This window comes from Stomoxys calcitrans, chromosome 3 (assembly GCF_963082655.1).
Source record: "Stomoxys calcitrans chromosome 3, idStoCalc2.1, whole genome shotgun sequence".
Lineage (NCBI taxonomy): Eukaryota > Metazoa > Arthropoda > Insecta > Diptera > Muscidae > Stomoxys > Stomoxys calcitrans.
This window is the reverse complement of record NC_081554.1, coordinates 89,495,906-89,515,636: the sequence shown is the minus strand read 5'-3', so window position 1 is coordinate 89,515,636 and position 19,731 is coordinate 89,495,906. Positions and strand designations below refer to the sequence as shown.

The window sequence follows — 19,731 nt, the reverse complement described above, 5'->3', positions numbered from 1 at the left end:
AAATAAAAAAAAAATTGTACTCAGCTGTTGGCATAACCGAACCTTATAAGTACATCCTGCTCTTCCCACAGACCTTTGCCTGAAAGAGCGTACATCCTTCCGGCAGTCTCTCAATCTTCAGTCTTTCAACTTGTTACCCGGCCATTTTTATGCCATTCCACCATAGAAAGGGGGTATAATAATTTCGTCATTCTGTTTGTAACTCCTCGAAATATTCCTCTGAGGCCCCATAAAGTATATATACTCTTGATCGTCATGTCATATTAAATCGATCTAGCCATATCCGTCCGCCCGTCTGTCTGTCGAAAGCACGCTAACTTTCGAAGGAGTAAAGCTAGCCGTTTGAAATTTTGCACAAATACTTTTTATTAGTGCAGGTGGGTTAGCACTGTAAATGGGCTATATCGGTCCATGTTTTGATATAGCTGCCATATAAACCAATCTTGGATCTTGACTTCTTGAGCCTCTAGAGGGCGCAATTCCTATCCGATTTGGCTGAAATTTTGCATGAGGTGTTTTGTTGTGACTTTTAACAACTGTGTCAGTTGTGGTTGAAATCGGTCCATAACCTAATATAGCTGTCATATAAACCGATTTTGGGTCTTGACTTCTTAAGCCTCTAGATTTTACATAAAATTTTTGGTGGTGTTTTGGTATCACTTCCAACAACTGTGCTAAGTGATTCAAATCGGTTCATAACCTGATATAGCTGTCATATAAACCTTCAGCTTTTAGGGGGCGCAATTCATATCCGATATGGCTGTAACGTGGTTTGGTGTCACTTCCAACCACTGTGCTAAGTACGGGCTACATCGGTTAATAACCTGGTATAGCTGCCATATAAACCGATCTTGGATCTTGACTTATTGAGCCGCTAGAGGGCGGGATTCGCATCCGATTTGGCTGAAATTTTGCATGAGGTGTTTTGTTATGACTTTCAACAAGTATTCTTCTCTTCACTTCTTGAGCTTCTAGAGGTCGCAATTATTATCCGATTTGGCTGAAATTATGCATGAAATGTTTTGTTATGATTTCCAACTGCTTGTGTTAAGTGCGGTTCAAATCGATCCATAACTTGAAATAGTTGTCATAGAAACCCATCTGGGGTCTTGACTTCTTCAGCCTCTAGAGTGTGCAATTTTTATCCGATTTGGCTGAAATTTTGCATGAGGTGTTTTTTTATCATTTCCAACAACTATGCTAAGTACGGTTAAAATCGGTCAATAACCTGATATAGCTGCCATAGAAACCGATCTTAAATCTTGACTTCTTGAGCCACCAGATAGCGCAATTCTAATCCGATTTGACTGAAATTTTGCAAGAAGTGTTTTGTTATGACTTCAACATAACAACAACTATGCTAAGTACGGTTAAAATCGGTCAATAACCTGATATAGCTGCCATAGAAACCGATCTTAAATCTTGACTTCTTGAGCCACCAGATAGCGCAATTCTAATCCGATTTGACTGAAATTTTGCAAGAAGTGTTTTGTTATGACTTCACACAACCTCATGTAGCTGTCATATAAACCGATCTGGGATCTTGATTCTTGAGCCTCTAGAGGTCGCAATTATTGAAATTTTGTACAACGACTTCCATCATGACCTTTAATATACATGTCAATTATGGTCTGAATCGGTCTATAGCCTGATGCAGTTCCCATATAAACCGATCTCGCTATTTTACTTCTTGAGCGATCCATGGTGCAGGGTATTTAAGATTCAGCCCGGCCGAACTTAGCACTCTTTTATTTTTTTCTTCGTGTTTTGTTATTCATTGAATGTGCAAAAGGAAACAAATGTTAAAACATTAAGAATAAAAACGATGCTTGGTTGCTTTTTTGTTGCGTTAAAAAAATTAAAAATTTAGTATCGTGGCATTTTGAAACACTAAACAATGTTCGAATACAAAGCATCAAACATTTTGCAAGTCATCCTTATTCCACATTTACGAGAATAAACCAGGCCTTAACTTGTTCGAAAGTTAGTGTTTTCTTCCCATCAGACAGGCAGACGGACGGACATAGCTAGATCGACTTGTCGATCATCAAAGCAATCAAAAATTTTTGAATCTCAGGTTTATAAAATCCCGCCGTAGGATATGGGGGTTAGTAAACCTCGACATCCTCTGGTAAAGAGTATCGAATTTAATGACTTAGAGTAGGGTATAGTGTTCATTAAAACTTTATACTCTATCATCGGTATTCATAAAAATTTATATAGATTTGAAACAGTTTTTTTTTGACAGATTTCCTTTATAGAACTGTCAAATAAACCTATTTTAAGGCTTCATTAAGTTTTATTTATCTATATTAATATTATGCAACGATGTGATTATTCGTACTTTCAGATATATAAACACATGCATTCGTATTTGATGAGCTTTTTACACCGAAATGTGCAAATCCTAAACTTGTTTTACACAGCAATTTGCTGTCAAGTCACAAAAAACGAGTATAAAAGAAGTTTAAAAATATCATCAAGGTCAATACACATTTTTTTCTAATAAATGTGAATGACTGAATAAATTGTGAACAACGCCGCTAATATGACAAAATAGAAATAAAACCAAGTAACACCCAGTAAATCAAAAGCAAAAAAGGAAAAACAGTATATTAACAAAGTGTATGCATGTAAATGTCTACAATCAATTGACTGTGAGGTGAAAGATGCCAGTTAAAATGTTGTGCTTTGAATTCTATGAATGAGGAATGTTGACAATGAATGACTATGGTGAGATACGATACAAAGAAGTAAATATAGCGATTTAAACATAAACCCACACAGATACTTGAAAACATATCCATATACGGGCACTTGCTTTAATGGCAAATGTCATGATCCTGACATTCGGACTATTGTTAGAAGGAAACTAGACGGGTATCATCATTTGTATTGACAATTTAAACGGATACCTATGGGTCAAGTCGGTTCATAAATGAGGTATTGACAAGTTTCACACATCCGAGGTGGATAATTTTCACTGCCCATGGGTTAGTCTGTGGACTCACCAGGAAGCCACAACACCGCCCACTTATAAGGAAACACCTCAGCCTTCTATAAATAGGCTATATTGTCGTATAAGCTCATATTGGAGTTGTTAGCCTTTCTTGCGAAAATCTGCCGTAAAATATATGTGAAGCAATTTCAAATTAAAATATTTAGAAATTTACCAAAACATTTTTGTCATAATTGTGATCATGAGTTGAGGCCCAAAAACTGGAAACCCGAGTAAAATAAGTTAATATGGTCAGATCCAATTATATCTGCATCAGATATAATTGGATCCCAAAAATGGTTATATAAAATTGGATCTAATTGTATCAAAATAGATCTAATTGGATACAATCAAAACTGTACGATTAACTGGCCCATACTTTATATAAGACCTAGTCTTTTGTATGGGTTTTATCACAACAAAAATAAATACAAATACAAATAATGTAAAAGTACAATCTGATACAATTAGATACAACCAGATTGTATCGCAAATTTGCCCCAGATATAAACAGATCCAATTATATGTAATAATATCTAATTGGATCTTAAATCCTAAGTATAAAAAATATGTACTGTTGTATTTTTATACCCTCCACCATAGGATGGGGGAATACTAATTTCGTCATTCTGTCTGTAACTCCTCGAAATATTCGTCTAAGACCCATAAAGTATATATATTTTTTAACGTCATGACATTTTAAGTCGATCTAACCATATCCGTCCGTCCGTCTGTCTGCCGAAAGCGAGCTAACTTTTGAAGGAGTAAAGCTAGGCGCTTGAAATTTTGCACAAATACTTTTTATTAGGGTAGGCCGGTTGGGAATGTAAATGGGCCAAATCGGTCCATGTTTTGACATAGCTGCCATATAAACCGATCTGGGATCTTTACTTCTTGAGCCTCTAGAGGGCCCAATTCTCATCCGATTTGGCTGAAATTTTGTAAGAGGTGTTTTGTTATGAAATTTGGCACGTAGTGTTTTGGTGTCACTTCCAACAACCATGCTAAGAATGGTTTAAATCGGTACATAACCTGAAATATCTGCCATATAAACCGATCTTGGGTCTTGACTTCTTGGGACTCTAGAGGGCGCAAATCTTATCCGATTTGGCTGAAATTTTGCATGAGGTGTTTTGTTATGACTTCAATAACTGTGCTAAGTATGGCGCAAATCGGTACATAATATGATATAGCTGCCATATAAACCGATCTGGGATCTTGACTTTTTGAGCCTCTAGAGGGCCCAATTCTCATCCGATTTGGCAGAAATTTTGTACAACGGCTTCCCTCATGACCTTCAACATAAAAACCGATCTTCCGATTTTGCTTCTTGAGCCCCTACAAGGCGCAATTCTTATCCGAATGGACTGAAATATTACACAATAACTTCTACAATGTTTATCATTCAATTCATTTATGTTCCGAATCGGACTATAACTTGATATAGCTCCAATAGCATAACAGTTCTTATATTCTTTGTTTGCCTAAAAGGAGATACAGCGTAAAGAACTTGACAAATGCGATCCATGATGGAGGACATATAAGATTCGGCCCGGCCGAACTTAGCATGCTTTTACTTGTTTTGTTGTTGTTTTGTTTATTTTACACTCAAATGTTGTTTTTATACCCACCACCGAAGGATGGGGTATATTCATTTTATCATTCCGTTTCCAACACATCGAAATGTCCATTTCCGACCCTATAAAGTATATCTAGCCATGTCCGTCCGTCTGCCCGACCGTCTGTCTGTTGAAATCACGCTACAGTCTTTAAAAATAGATATATTGGGCTCAAACTTTGCACATATTCTTTTTTGCCCATAAGCAGGTTAAGTTCAAAGATGGGCTATATCGGAATATATCTTGATATAGCCCCGATATAGACCGATCCGCCGATTTAGGGTCTTAGGCTCATAAAAGCCACATTTTTTATCCGATTTTGCTGAAATTTGGGACAGTGAGTTGTGTTAGGCCCTTCGACATCCTCCTTCAATTTGGCCCAGATCGGTCCATATCGACCGATCAGCCGATTTAGGGTCTTAGACCCATAAAAGCCACATTTATTATCCGATTTTGCTAAGTGAGTGAGTGAGTTGTGTTAGGCCCTTCGACATCCTTCTTCAATTGGCCAAGATCCTTTCAGATTTGGATATAGCTGCCATATAGACCGATCTCTCGATTTAAGGTTTTGGGCGCATCTATTGTCCGATTTTTTGACATTTGGGACAGTGAGTTGTGTTAGGCCCTTCGACAGCCCTCTTCAATTTGGCCCAAATCGGTTCAGATTTGGGTATAGCTGCCATATAGACCGATCTCGATTTAAAGTCTTGGCCCCATAAAAAGTGGAGGCCACCGTAGCGCAGAGTTTAGCATGTCCGCCTATGACGCTGAACGCCTAGGTTCGAATCCTGGCAAGACCATCAGAAAAAATGTTCATCGGTGGTTTTCCCCTCCTAATGCTGGCAACATTTGTGAGGTACTATGAGGTGTCCTACTACAAAGAGGTGTCCTACTGCGGCACGCCGTCCGGACTCGGCTATAAAATCGAGGCCCCTTATCATTGAGCTTAAACTTGAATCGGACTGCACTCATTGACATGCGAGAAGTTTGCCTCTGTTAGTGGAATGTTCATGGGCAAAATTTGCAATTGCACATTTGTATTTGTCCCATAAAAAGCACATTTATTATCCCATTTCGCTGAAATGTGACACAGTGACTTATGTTAGGCTTTTCGACATCCGTTTGGTATATGGTTCAGATCGGTCGATATTTTGATATGGCTACCAAAAAGATCAACATTTTGTACTACAAAATTGAACAATGACTTGTACTTATTAGACTTTTCAATATCCGTGTCGAATTTGGTCCAAACCGGACAATATTTCGATAAAGCTGCTTTTCCCCAGATTATGACGAAAGGTGGTTTACATATATACCCAAAGTGGTGGGTATCCAAAGTTCGGCCCGGCCGATACTCGATACTCCCTATTTTTTGCCTACTCTTGAAAAGTAGTTATGAGCTTTGGTTTCTTCTTACTCTTTGTATTTGGATTGCACTCACACCCAAGATATCGTTCCTGTGTAGAGTATTGAGACCATAAAAGGAGCATTTCCATCCGTTTTCGATGAAATTTGAAATGAGTTTTAGTAGACCTCTACACTCCTATATTGCGAGCATAATTCATCCGATTTTGATGAAATTTGGAACAGCCTCTACAATCCTTTGTCGAATGTGGTCCAGATCGGAACATATTTGGATATAGCTGTCATATAGACCAATTCTTCCGAAATAGGGTATTGAGCCCATTAAGGATGCATTTTTCATTCGATTTCGATGAAATTTGAAAAGATGAGTGAAACGTCAGGCCCTGGGGTACTTTGTAAGCAACATCTGTTGTTCCTTTTGAACCTCATAATGAATTTTTAGCAAAAAATATCCCACATATTGTCAAAAAATATCCCACATATTGTCCCATATCCCACATATTGTCAATTGAGAACATCAACAATAATATATATTTATTATATTTATATATATATATATATATATGTATATATATATATATATGTACCAAAAAGATCAACATTTTGTACTACAAAATTGAACAATGACTTGTACTTATTAGACTTTTCAATATCCGTGTCGAATTTGGTCCAAACCGGACAATATTTCGATAAAGCTGCTTTTCCCCAGATTATGACGAAAGGTGGTTTACATATATACCCAAAGTGGTGGGTATCCAAAGTTCGGCCCGGCCGATACTCGATACTCCCTATTTTTTGCCTACTCTTGAAAAGTAGTTATGAGCTTTGGTTTCTTCTTACTCTTTGTATTTGGATTGCACTCACACCCAAGATATCGTTCCTGTGTAGAGTATTGAGACCATAAAAGGAGCATTTCCATCCGTTTTCGATGAAATTTGAAATGAGTTTTAGTAGACCTCTACACTCCTATATTGGGAGCATAATTCATCCGATTTTGATGATATATATATATTTATATATATATATATATATATATATATATATATATATATATATATATATATATATATGTATATATATATATATATATATATATATGTATATATATATATATATATATATATATATATATATATATACATATATATATATATATATATATATATATATATATATATATATATATATATATATATATATATATATATATATATATATATATATATATATATATATATATATATATATATATATATATATATATATATATATATATATATATAAATATATATATATATATATATATATGTACATATATTGTTGATGTTCTCAATTGACAATATGTGGGGTATATATATATATATATATATATATATATATATATATATATATATATATATATATATATATTAGATCCAACTTTATCTTATCCCACATATATTTGGATCTGCACATATCATTTTTTTACTCGGGAATGCATGAGAGAATCATTTAAACCTAAACCACTATCTTATCCTATTTAAACTTATTTTACGACTGCCTTAGGCAAATTCTTCTAATAAACAATTTAAAATAATAAATTATACCAAATTCCCTTAAACGGTTGTGCACAAAAACGGGCTAGAATATGCTAGGTGTATTAAAGAATTTGACGATGAGGTAGTATGACGTGCCAGAATGTAATGTAAAGTGAAAAAACATAAGATGTTACATATGATATAGTAGTTGTTAATTATAATTGAATGTTTACAAAAACACTGATGCTCTTTCAGATTTTTTTTTATTTTATTTTGTTTTTTACTTTTACTCTAACCTGCAATGGCAACAGCAGTTTGCTTCGTTAGATTACTATTATTTTCCAGATGAGAAAGCATATTGTATGGTTTAACATTGCTGCCTGGAAGACGAACATATACATATGAAATGATTGGATATGATTTGAAATGAGATATGCATATGAATAACTGTCAAAAACTAAATATAACAAAAAGAAGATTGAACAAAATTTTTGAAAAAAAACAATTAAAAACTCCGATTGAAAATTAAAGAAAGAAATGATAGTGAAATAACTGAAGGTTCTAACTCTCTTGATAGAGCTTAGACACTTTCCTTATAGCTAAAGACGAATCTTGTGAATTCCATAACATGGCCTTTGAAGAAAAGTTTTAGTGTATTTTTGTCACAATTTCAAAATCTTTATTTGTTATTGCATACATTTGGGCGATGGAACTGGATTTTGAAGATACATATACATATGTTTTTAAAATATTATATATCTTCAGTTCGGCACAGTGGGTATTTTAAACTTGCGTACTTTGACAGATATTATAACTTGAGAACTTAGAATAATGTAATATAATGAACGGAACGACACGCTGCCAGCAGTTTAGACTGCAATATGCTTACATTAAAAACTTAATCTTCCAACAATCGACAATTGGGCAAGCGTGTTTTGTTGTAATAGCAGAAATATATGAAGTGGAGTTTGTTTTTGTCTTTATTGCTGCGCTACAATATGAAAATACTCTTAAGAGCAAGTTTCAGCCTGGAAAACATGCCTTTTTTAATCATTCGCAGATGAGAAAGAGGCATAAGTCCAGTTTGACAGATCTTACTGATGAGTTTGGTGAGGTGCCAGACGAAATCGCGACCAATGCTATTACAGCAAAAACTTTCTGCCTAACTTTAAAAATAAGTTTTTTTTTGATTTTCTATTAGTAATAGGAACAGAGGACCCCATGGTCTGCAGCCGAACCATATCCGATTTTATGAATAATGTAAGAAGTGAAGAATTTCTATACAATAAAGGTTTCCCACCAATTAAAGGTCACATTAACCGATTATTGATCTGGGTGTATGCCCATGCGACAAGGCAACGACTACTTATACCCTATTTTTTACATAATGTATAGTGTGTCAATCGCACAAAAAGTGTCTATAAATTTGTAAAAAAAAATGCAAATCAAAAACCAGTAAGGAAAGGCAAAAGTCGGGCGGCACCGAGTCTACGTAATACTTTTATTTATTTTTATAGCACTTATATCCAAATCTAGTCAGACTTTAATTTCGTATACCTATTGAAATATCAAATAGAACCTTGTACGATTTTCTTACGATGGTACGAAAATTATGGCTTCTACAGCCTTTAAAGTCGAAACGCATAAAATATATATTGGGAGTTTTATCTATATCTGATTCGATTTTGATGAAATTTTGCAGACGTATTGGGATGTTAATTAAAACATGATCATTTTGTAGAGATCGGACCAAAATTGTAGCTACTACAACTTTAAAAGAGCATATCGGATGAAAGATATATATGGGAGCTATATATATAGATCTGATCCGATTCTGATGAAATTTTGCACACATAGTAGGTCGTCAAAAAAGCACTTCGTGCCAAATTTGGTAAAGATTGGTCCAAAATTGTGCCTTCTACAGCCTTAAAAGGCCATACCGGATGAAATATATGTACATCGTGCCAAGTTTGGTAAAGATCGGACCAAAATGTGCCTTCTACACCTTAATAGTTCAAATCAGATGAAAGTTATATATGGGACCTATATCTAAATCTGAACCGATTTAGATGAAATTGCAAGCGTATTAAGACGTCTCACGAAATATCTTATGCTAAATTTGGAAAAGATCGGACCAAAATTTTGGATCCTAAAGGTTTTAAAAGGGCATATCGGATAAAAGATATATATGGGCGCCATATCTAAATCTCGACAGATTTCAATAAAATTTTGCACACATATTGGGAAGTAAAAAAAAAACACTTTGTGCCAAATTTTGTAAGGATCGGAGCAAAATTGTGCCTTCCACAGCCTTAAAAGATTATATGGGATGAAAGATATATATGGGAGCTATATATAAATCTGATCCGTTTCTGATGAAATTTTCGACACATATTGGGACGTCACAAAAGCACCTCGTGTCAAATTAAGTAAAGATTGGACCAAAATTGTGGCTCATACAGCTTTAAAAGGGCATATCGGATGAAAGATATATATAGGAACTATATCTAAATCTCGGCCGATTTCAATGAAATTTTGCACACATATTGGGACGTCAAAAAAAAACACTTTGTGTCAAATTTTGTAAGGATCGGACCAAAATTGTGGCTTCTACAGCCTTAAAAGGCCATACCGGATGAAATATATGTATAGGAGCTATATATAAATCTGATTCGGTTCTGATGAAATTTTACACACATATTGGGACGTCACAAAAAGCACATCGTGCCAAGTTTGGTAAAGATCGGACCAAAATGTGCCTTCTACACCTTAATAGTTCAAATCAGATGAAAGTTATATATGGGACCTATATCTAAATCTGAACCGATTTAGATGAAATTGCAAGCGTATTAAGACGTCTCACGAAATATCTTATGCTAAATTTGGAAAAGATCGGACCAAAATTTTGGCTCCTAAAGGTTTTAAAAGGGCATATCGGATAAAAGATATATATGGGCGCCATATCTAAATCTCGACAGATTTCAATAAAATTTTGCACACATATTGGGAAGTAAAAAAAAAAACACTTTGTGCCAAATTTTGTAAGGATCGGAGCAAAATTGTGCCTTCCACAGCCTTAAAAGATTATATGGGAAGAAAGATAAATATGGGAGCTATATATAAATCTGATCCGATTCTGATGAAATTTTCGACACATATTGGGACGTCACAAAAGCACCTCGTGTCAAATTAAGTAAAGATTGGACCAAAATTGTGGCTCATACAGCTTTAAAAGGGCATATCGGATGAAAGATATATATAGGAACTATATCTAAATCTCGGCCGATTTCAATGAAATTTTGCACACATATTGGGACGTCAAAAAAAACACTTTGTGTCAAATTTTGTAAGGATCGGACCAAAATTGTGGCTTCTACAGCCTTAAAAGGCCATACCGGATGAAATATATGTATAGGAGCTATATATAAATCTGATTCGGTTCTGATGAAATTTTACACACATATTGGGACGTCACAAAAAGCACATCGTGCCAAGTTTGGTAAAGATCGGACCAAAATGTGCCTTCTACACCTTAATAGTTCAAATCAGATGAAAGTTATATATGGGACCTATATCTAAATCTGAACCGATTTAGATGAAATTGCAAGCGTATTAAGACGTCTCACGAAATATCTTATGCTAAATTTGGAAAAGATCGGACCAAAATTTTGGCTCCTAAAGGTTTTAAAAGGGCATATCGGATAAAAGATATATATGGGCGCCATATCTAAATCTCGACAGATTTCAATAAAATTTTGCACACATATTGGGAAGTAAAAAAGAAACACTTTGTGCCAAATTTTGTAAGGATCGGAGCAAAATTGTGCCTTCCACAGCCTTAAAAGATTATATGGGAAGAAAGATAAATATGGGAGCTATATATAAATCTGATCCGATTCTGATGAAATTTTCGACACATATTGGGACGTCACAAAAGCACCTCGTGCCAAATTAAGTAAAGATCGGACCAAAATTGTGGCTCATACAGCTTTAAAAGGGCATATCGGATGAAAGATATATATAGGAGCTATATCTAAATCTCGGCCGATTTCAATGAAATTTTGCACACATATTGGGACGTCAAAAAAAAAACACTTTGTGTCAAATTTTGTAAGGATCGGACCAAAATTGTGGCTTCTACAGTTCCAAAAGGGCACATCGGATGAAAGATATATATGGGAGCTTTGTCTAAATCTGGACCGATTTTCAAAATCAATAGTGTTCGGCCTTGGACCAAATAAGAGACACATGCAAAATTTTGTGAAAATCGGACAACAAATGCGACCTGTACCTTGATTACAAGAATAAATGGACGGACAGACGGACATAGCTAAATCGAATCAAGAAGTGATTCTTGGCCGATCCGTATACTTATCGATGGATCTAGCTCTACTCCTTCTTAGCGTTAGAAACAAATGCACAAATCTATAATACCCTGTAACACAGTGGTGGTATAGGGTATAAAGAAATGGCGATACGGGAAACCAGTCAAATGCTTCTAGCAACAACACACTTTTGCTGACTTTTTAAATGTTTTTTGTTTTACTATTCTTTGAATAGAAAGCATTAAACAATGGTCTAAAGCCGGACAATATCCTGCAATGGAATCTCAATAAAACAATTTAATTTGGCGTTGCTTTCATTCGACTGACAACAAAAACAGCTGATTTCTTTACGTTTTTGTCAGAAGAGTCAGAGAGTGTGCCCTATCACTCTAAACCAAAAAATTACATATACTATTTTAAAAAGGGGGTTTCATATGTTAGTTTCATTTTTATCACACTAAAACGTTTTCGTCCATTGTGGTACCACAGGAACAGAAGAAGGACTGAATGGTGTTTGTTTTTCAAAATTATCTACTCAAGAGCAACTTGTTCGTTTTGCTCATCTTCAGTGTCTCGCTCTTCAGTACTCTTAAATACAACTGTCAAAACGCACTAGTCAAATTTAGCACATGTCCTAAATTTGACTTGTCATAAGACCTCCTTTTTCATACCGTGTAATAGAGCCTCAAGTACCACTTCTGCGGAATGTCTTCGTGTTTTTTTCGTCACCATTTTCTATAGTGCGTTTTGACAGTTGTATTTAAGAGTACTGAAGAGCGAGACACTGAAGATGAGTAAAACGAACAAGTTGCTCTTGAGTAGATAATTTTGAAAAACAACCACCATTCAGTCCTTCTTCTGTTCCTGTGGTATCACAATGGACGAAAACGTCTAAGTGAGTGCCATCTAAGTAAGATGGCAGACTGCCGCCTAAACCTAACCTATGGTGAAGTCGGGATTGATGAAATCTACTTTTAGAATAGGTTTTAGCTACAACTAACTGAGCTGTACATATAGTTAAAGCCTTGGGCCCAATCAAGTGTTATACAGACCCAAAATCTGGCAATACGTAAAATCGAAAAGAACTTCCAATACTTTGGGAAATGAACCACGATCCGTATGAACTGTATGACGAGTTTAGCATAGTTAAACGTATCAAAATACAACTAGGTCATGCTTTCAGAATGAATGGAGAAGCATAGAAGTCTTTTGAATGGTATCACGGGACGACCAAAAGCCCGATTGACAGATCAAGTGGTGAAAGACATATCGAAACTCGGTGTCAGAGATTGTACAATGAGCGCAGAAGATCGGGATACTTGGAACGCTATTCTAAGTTCGGCTAATGGGACAAATGTTCTGTCATAGCCAATTAAATTTAAGTAAAGTAAGTAAAGGCCACCGTAGCGAAGAGGTTAGAATGTCCGCCTATGACGCTGAACGCCTGGGTTCGAATCCTGGCGAGACCATCAGAAAAAATATTCAGTGGTGGTTTTCCCCTCCCAATGCTGACTTCTTCTTCTTCTCCCCAAAGAGGTGTCGCACTGCGGCACGCCGTTCGGAATCGGCTATAAAATGGAGGCCCCTTATCATTGAGCTTTAACTTGAATCGGACTGCACTCATTGATATGTGAGAAGTTTGCCCCTGTTCCTTAGTGGAATGTTCATGGCCAAAATTTGCATTTGCAAAGTAAGTAAAGTGAAGAACCGCAAAGAATTTCCAGTACTATGGGAAATACCACAGATATAAATAGTTTACGTTTAACAAAGCTTCCATTAGTGGACATAGAGCTGAACATCATATACTTTGAAAGGAGAATCTACCGAATTAGGTTTTGAGGCTATTATATATTTTTAAGTAGTTCTAATACAGAGAGCGGAATAGCTAGGCGTTTGCGAAGCCTAGTATGGTCATAGATGCACACAACATTTTATTGGAACGATTGCAAAATCCAAGCCTAAAGATAATGTTAATCTGTTTAATATAATTCGGAAGTTATCATTGCAAAATATCTCCGTCCACTGCATATACATTTTTTTTCAATGGCCAATAGATTCTTTTGGAATTCACAAGATTCTTTCCTTAAAAAAAATCTGTTCTATTTTCTCTTCTCAGCACTACATATATCGGGAGTCTTGAGGATCTGTAACCATGTTTGAGATATGTACAGAAATGTGCAAAAGGTCGACGAACGAAGATTGTGGCTGAAAAAAGCATTGATGATGGATGGATTTGCTTTGCTGGCTGTTGGTAATAGTTGAAACGCATGTATGGTCTAATGCACTTTGGACATGGCTAGAAATGATTTGTCTTAAATACTGAAACTCAAATGAATGTTAATGGGTTTCCGATGTGTGGTCATTTGATTTTCGTTTCTGAAGAAGAAGAAAAACAAGACCAGGGGTAAGGGAAAACAAACAAACAAACAAACGCACGCTCAAATGCAATAGTGGTGGGGGAGGAGAAACTAGAACGAACAAAAGAAGATTAAGAGCATTACTACTGCGGGCTAGTTTCAATTTCTTAAAATGCATCGATTTTATGTTTTGCATTGCCAAAGCTTTTAAAATGTTCACTCTTTTTGTTCTTTTTATGCAGGGCATTAATTATTTATTTTTTGGTTTTTTTTCTTTTTTTTTTGCTGGAACAGCATGAAATGTGGTTGCTTTTGATTGTATTGCAATGATTTGAACTTGGATGGTTGGTTGCTTGGTTGGATGTGTGGTTTGAGAACGCTGTCGGTGCGTTGTCGTACCTACATGTAAATTCATCAAAGTTGTTGCTGTCACTTGAATTGACCACAAAATATTGTTTATTGTTATTATTGCGATTTAATAAAAATGTACCATCACCACCATCACCGCCGCCACCTTCTCTTTCCTCATTTTGCAATAGCAATAGGAGTTGTAGTAATTGTTGATCTCCATCTTGTTGCTGCTGTTGGGGGTTCGCTTGGGCTATACTCTCACTATCGGTTGTGGTGTGGATTTCAACAAGTTGTGCTAAGACGACGACATGTTATTTTTATTGGAAATACAACATTTGTCATTGTTGCAGTTGTAGTTGGTATAGTTATTGTTATTGTAGTTTAGTTTAGTTGGTAAGAAAAACAAAAAGCAACAAAAATGGTTAGTACTCGGTTTTAAAACAATGAAGAAAAATTATCGTCATCATCTTTTCAAGAGGGAAAGTTTCACCTGGTCTTAAACCTGAGCCGATGATGTTTGTTGTCCAGTGTTGTAAATTGTCTATCATTTAAAGCCATAACACGATTGCCTGCAAACACTCATCCGGATGAAAATAATTAAAAATATGAAATTTAAAAAAAAAAACAGACAAGTCTTCGAAAACGTCTCACGAACAAGAAATTATCATTGTTGTGTTAGTCAGTTAGAGAATAACTGGACACTGGGTAACTGACATCACGAACTTTTAAGCATATGGAGAATAGTGACCATATCCGGAACCTACAATTGCTAATAAATACTATTAAGCCGAATTGTATTGTGTGATTGATTATTAGCGATCAATGATTCCTCAGAAATAGCGCGGCATAGGTTGGTGTGTTTCAGGATTTACATTTTTGAGAAAAAATTCGACAATTTTCAAATTAGCCAAACTTTTCTGCAGGGGCTATGAATAAACTTGTTGTGGTTCAAACCATCCCCATCGCATTTTGCTGAAGAGCGAAGTGTTATTCAATTAGTTACCAACCACTTCCCATTTTATATCACGTGCCCCTGGTAATGTCAAAACTATATAAAGACAATTAATAAGTAAAACATGTTGAGTTCAGCCGTGCCGAACTTTGGATACCCACTACCATGTATATATTAAGCATCCTATTTTATTATTACTCCACTACCATATCCATACAAAGGCAAATTTTGCCCATGAACATTCCACTAAGGAACAGGGGCGAACTTCTCACATATCAATGAGTGCAGTCCGATTCAAGTTTAAGCTCCTTTTTAAAGCCGAAAACCACCGCTGAAAATTTTTTCTGATGGTCTAGCCAGGATTCGAACCCAGGCGTTCAGCGTCATAGGCGGACATGCTAACCTCTGCGCTACGGTGACTACCAAATCCATAGTTATATCTAAATAGGGATTGGTCTGGATCATATTTGATTCAGGTCGCGATAACTCTTATACAAGTCTCAGTTTCAGCGAAATCAGGCAATAAATCCGCTTTTTATGGGATAAAAATCCTAAATTGGAAGATAGGTCTATATGGCAGCTATATTTAAATATAGTCCGATCTGAAACATATTTGAGTCGCATGTCGAGAGGCTTAAAACAACTCACAATTTCAAATTTCAACGATATCGAGTAATTAAAAAACATTTTATGGGCTTCAGACCCTTAATCAGCACATCGGTCTATATGGTAGCTATATCAAAATAAAGTTCGATCTGAACCATATTTGGGTCAGATGTAGGGAATCTTAAACCAACTCACTCTTTCAAATTTCAGAGAAATCGGGTAATAAATATAGCTTTTAAGGGCTTGAGGATCTTAATCGGCAAATCGGTCTTAATGGCAACTATATAGTCTACCATATTTGGATCGGGTAATAAATAAAGCTTTTATGGGCTTCAGCACAATATCACAATTTTTGAAGTCTGTAGAGTGATAACAACGGACGGACAGACAGACACACGGACATCGTTTAACCACATTGTTTAACAACATAGAAAGGTGACGACGCACGAGATTACAGCTGTCATGAAAGAAGAAATAAATTTGGCTGTAGAGTTGTTCTCCTGTGGATACCATGTAAACTATCATTAGCATCAAATCGAAATATGTCAATCTCAGTGCTATCTGAAGTAATGAAAACCACGTTAGAAATATATTCTTCAAGCGCCTAGAAAAATAATCGATAAAAACCCCGACCGCGGCATTAAATAGTGTTTAAAAGACTCCATGCAAAAAAATACGAATGAACTTCTTGTTCCCATAATATTATAAACAATGGCAAAGAGTCTTACTTCTTTGGAAAGCGCTGCAAAATTTCCACTTAGGTACCAAGTAATCCATGGTACGGAAGGTGGGTGTATTAAGGTTTTTAGCAACTCGTAGTATAACAGGAAGATGTGGGAAAAAAGCAGAAGAGAAACGTTTATTGCGTAGCAAGAAAAAAGACATTCAAATCTACTCAGCATTGGCAGAACCTTACCTAAACCCTTTTGTAGGAATGAAGGTGGCAGAAACCTTTTACAGAAAGTGTGCGAGGTTATAGAATTATAATTTTTATAACTGCATTCCAAAATGATGTGGCCTAGACTTGAAGAGGTGTACCACTTTCCTGTCGCTAACTAGAACAAACGTCTTAATCATTGTGTCAGTTATGACAGGAAATGCTAACAGACTGAAGGTTCCCAGTAACGAATTTTGCCGAAGCTCTGTGGATGTCGAGAAAGATGATACTATAGAACATCTGCTGTGCGTGTAGGTCCTCATTTCTTTGAGAACTTGTCTGATTTAAAGGATGTGAACATTCGCAAGTTTTTGAGCTGTTTAAAGCGATCTGGATGTGTCAACGGTAGGAACTAGAAAGCATATTCCTTCTACTTTTTCTGTGGTATCACAATGAACAAAAATGTCTAAGTGAGTTCGATGGCAGACTGCCACTTAAACCTAACGGGACACAAAGGACTACAAGCTCGTTTATTCAAAACCGGTACGGCAAATGATAGCATGTATAGGGCATGTGAGGAAGATGATGATACGTTGGAGCATTTTCTATGTAATTGTTTGGCTTTCGCGGCTAACAGAAGCCGGCACTTAAACCCAGCACGGGATAACTATGAACACCACACGGACTGGAACTTTAAGCTCCGATCTGTGTGGTGGTCATACGTCATGCAACATCAACCGGCACTTAGGTGGAGACACAAAACCAGACATGAACTAACTTAAGTAGCACGGGATTCCTGACATAAAATTTTCTTTTTCGAGGTTACTTATTGTATTTAGAGCGAACAACAAGCCGGTTCTATGGACCGGAACGAGCTTAAATTAGGAGTTTGTCGAGGATCGCTACCTCCACATGCAATGTGGCTACAACAATAACAACCGACACTTAGGTGGGGACACTATACCAGACATGAACTCACTTAAGAAGCACGGAATTCCAAAACTCTTTTTCGAGGTTATTTTTTGAGTTTAAAGCGCACAACAAGCCAACCTAACCTTACCAAACCTATGTGCGTCTTTAAAAAACCAATGACGATCATGTTTCCTCAACGATCGGTGGAGCTTGACGAGGATCGCTACCTCCACATGTAAGTATGTATACAAAATGGTATAGATCTAGAGTTCAATATAAAATGTTGTATTCGTAAGATGTTTGATTATTGTTACTCTTTTCTAACATGATGATGTTAACCGAAAGAAGGCGAAGTATTGATAAAATAAATAAAAAACAAACAACATTGACCTCGCGCTTAATTAATCATCAAAAAGTTAACAATAAAAGGTCGAAAAAAACTAATTAATGTAGATCTACTGTGTTACAGATTTATAACTAATGTCAATGAGACAAGGTTTACACACCGGGATCCACCCAGGATTATTTTTGGCTCAGAAATTAACTGTTCGCATCCATTTGAGGATCAAATAGAAAATAATATGGACAAGTAAAAGTTTCTTGGGAATAAGTAGTTTAAGAATATAACAAAATAAATAAAAGGCCACCGTCCACCTATGACGCTGAACCCCTGAGTTCGAATCCTGGCACTGCGGCACGCCGTTCGGACTCCGCTTTTAAAAAAAGAATCCGATTATCATTGAGCTTAAACTTGAATTGGACAGCACTCATTGATATTTGAGAAGTTTACCTCGGTTCCTTAATGGAATCCTCATGGGCAAATTTGTAATTTGCAAATATATAAATAAATAAAAGAAATATATAAAATGAATTACTATTTTTTACTCTGAATAGGATATGACAGAGTAAATTTCACATGCCAGGGTATTTTTTTAAAGTTGGAGTTCTCGTCAACTATTAAGCTTATTGATAAAGGACCTCCTTTTTATGACGCAGTTCAAACTCTTCGTAGCCACCAATATAAGTGAGGCATTGTTGTTGTTGTTGCAACGGTTTTTTGTGTTCTATCATTCGTCTGCTAGATTTTATTGAGTATCCAGGAACTCTGCCACTAGGCCAGTTAAACAGGTTGGCGTATGTCATGTGGTCCCTGGTCACAATCCGGCCACACAACCTGCTCGTCGGCATCAATCCTTGCTCAGTAGGAGTTGAGGCGGCTGCATCTGCCAAAAATACGGTCTGGTGAGATCATTAAAACCGCATCGCGTCATTGAGGAACATGTAACATATGCGCAACGGTGGCCACCATAAACTGTCACATTAAATGTTGTAAAGCGATGAACACCATTGAAAATACCGTTGTGAATGATCTCACCAAGTTTTGAACCCAAGCTTTCATTGGCGGGTCATTGGCAGACCTTGGAACTATGGCGCTAGAATCAAAAGGAGGCCGCCGTAGCACAGAGTCAAACCACAGCGGGAACATCAGAAAACTTTTCATCGGTGGTTATCCTCTTACTAATGCTGGCTACATTTGGGAGATACCCTGCCATGTTAAAACTTCTCTTACATGTGGTGCCTGTCGTACTCGGCATAAAAAATGAGGTCCCTTATTATTGAGCTTAAAAACTTTAAGCTCTCATTGAGGTGAGATAAATATCCCCTGTTGCATAATGGAATTTTCATGGGAAATTTGGTTTAGCAGTAATCAAAAATTTGAAGAGCAAAGTTTTAAACTTTATAAATATTATTCCTATGTTTTACTTACATCTTCCAAACAATTCTCTTCAATGTGCTAGCTTTATTTTCTTATCTTAACAAACTTGGTCATAACACGCTTGATTTCATATAT

The 19,731-nt window shown here is 36.1% G+C and overlaps 1 protein-coding gene across 9 annotated transcripts in view; it reads right to left on the bottom strand.

Annotated features, from left to right (window-relative positions):
• Positions 1-19,731, bottom strand: part of LOC106088707 (actin-binding protein WASF2) — a 74,681-nt gene that overhangs the window by 15,469 nt on the left and 39,481 nt on the right. For 5 of the 9 annotated variants that reach the window (XM_059366151.1, XM_059366155.1, XM_059366152.1 and 2 more), the window contains one exon: positions 14,585-14,827. The exons of 2 other annotated variants lie outside the window; for them this stretch is intronic. In XM_059366151.1, the coding sequence (XP_059222134.1) occupies positions 14,585-14,827 (243 nt within the window). Of the gene's footprint in view, positions 1-7,795; positions 7,880-14,584; positions 14,828-19,731 lie in introns of all 9 variants that reach the window. 2 more of the 9 variants (XM_059366157.1, XM_059366156.1) reach the window with 1 other exon arrangement.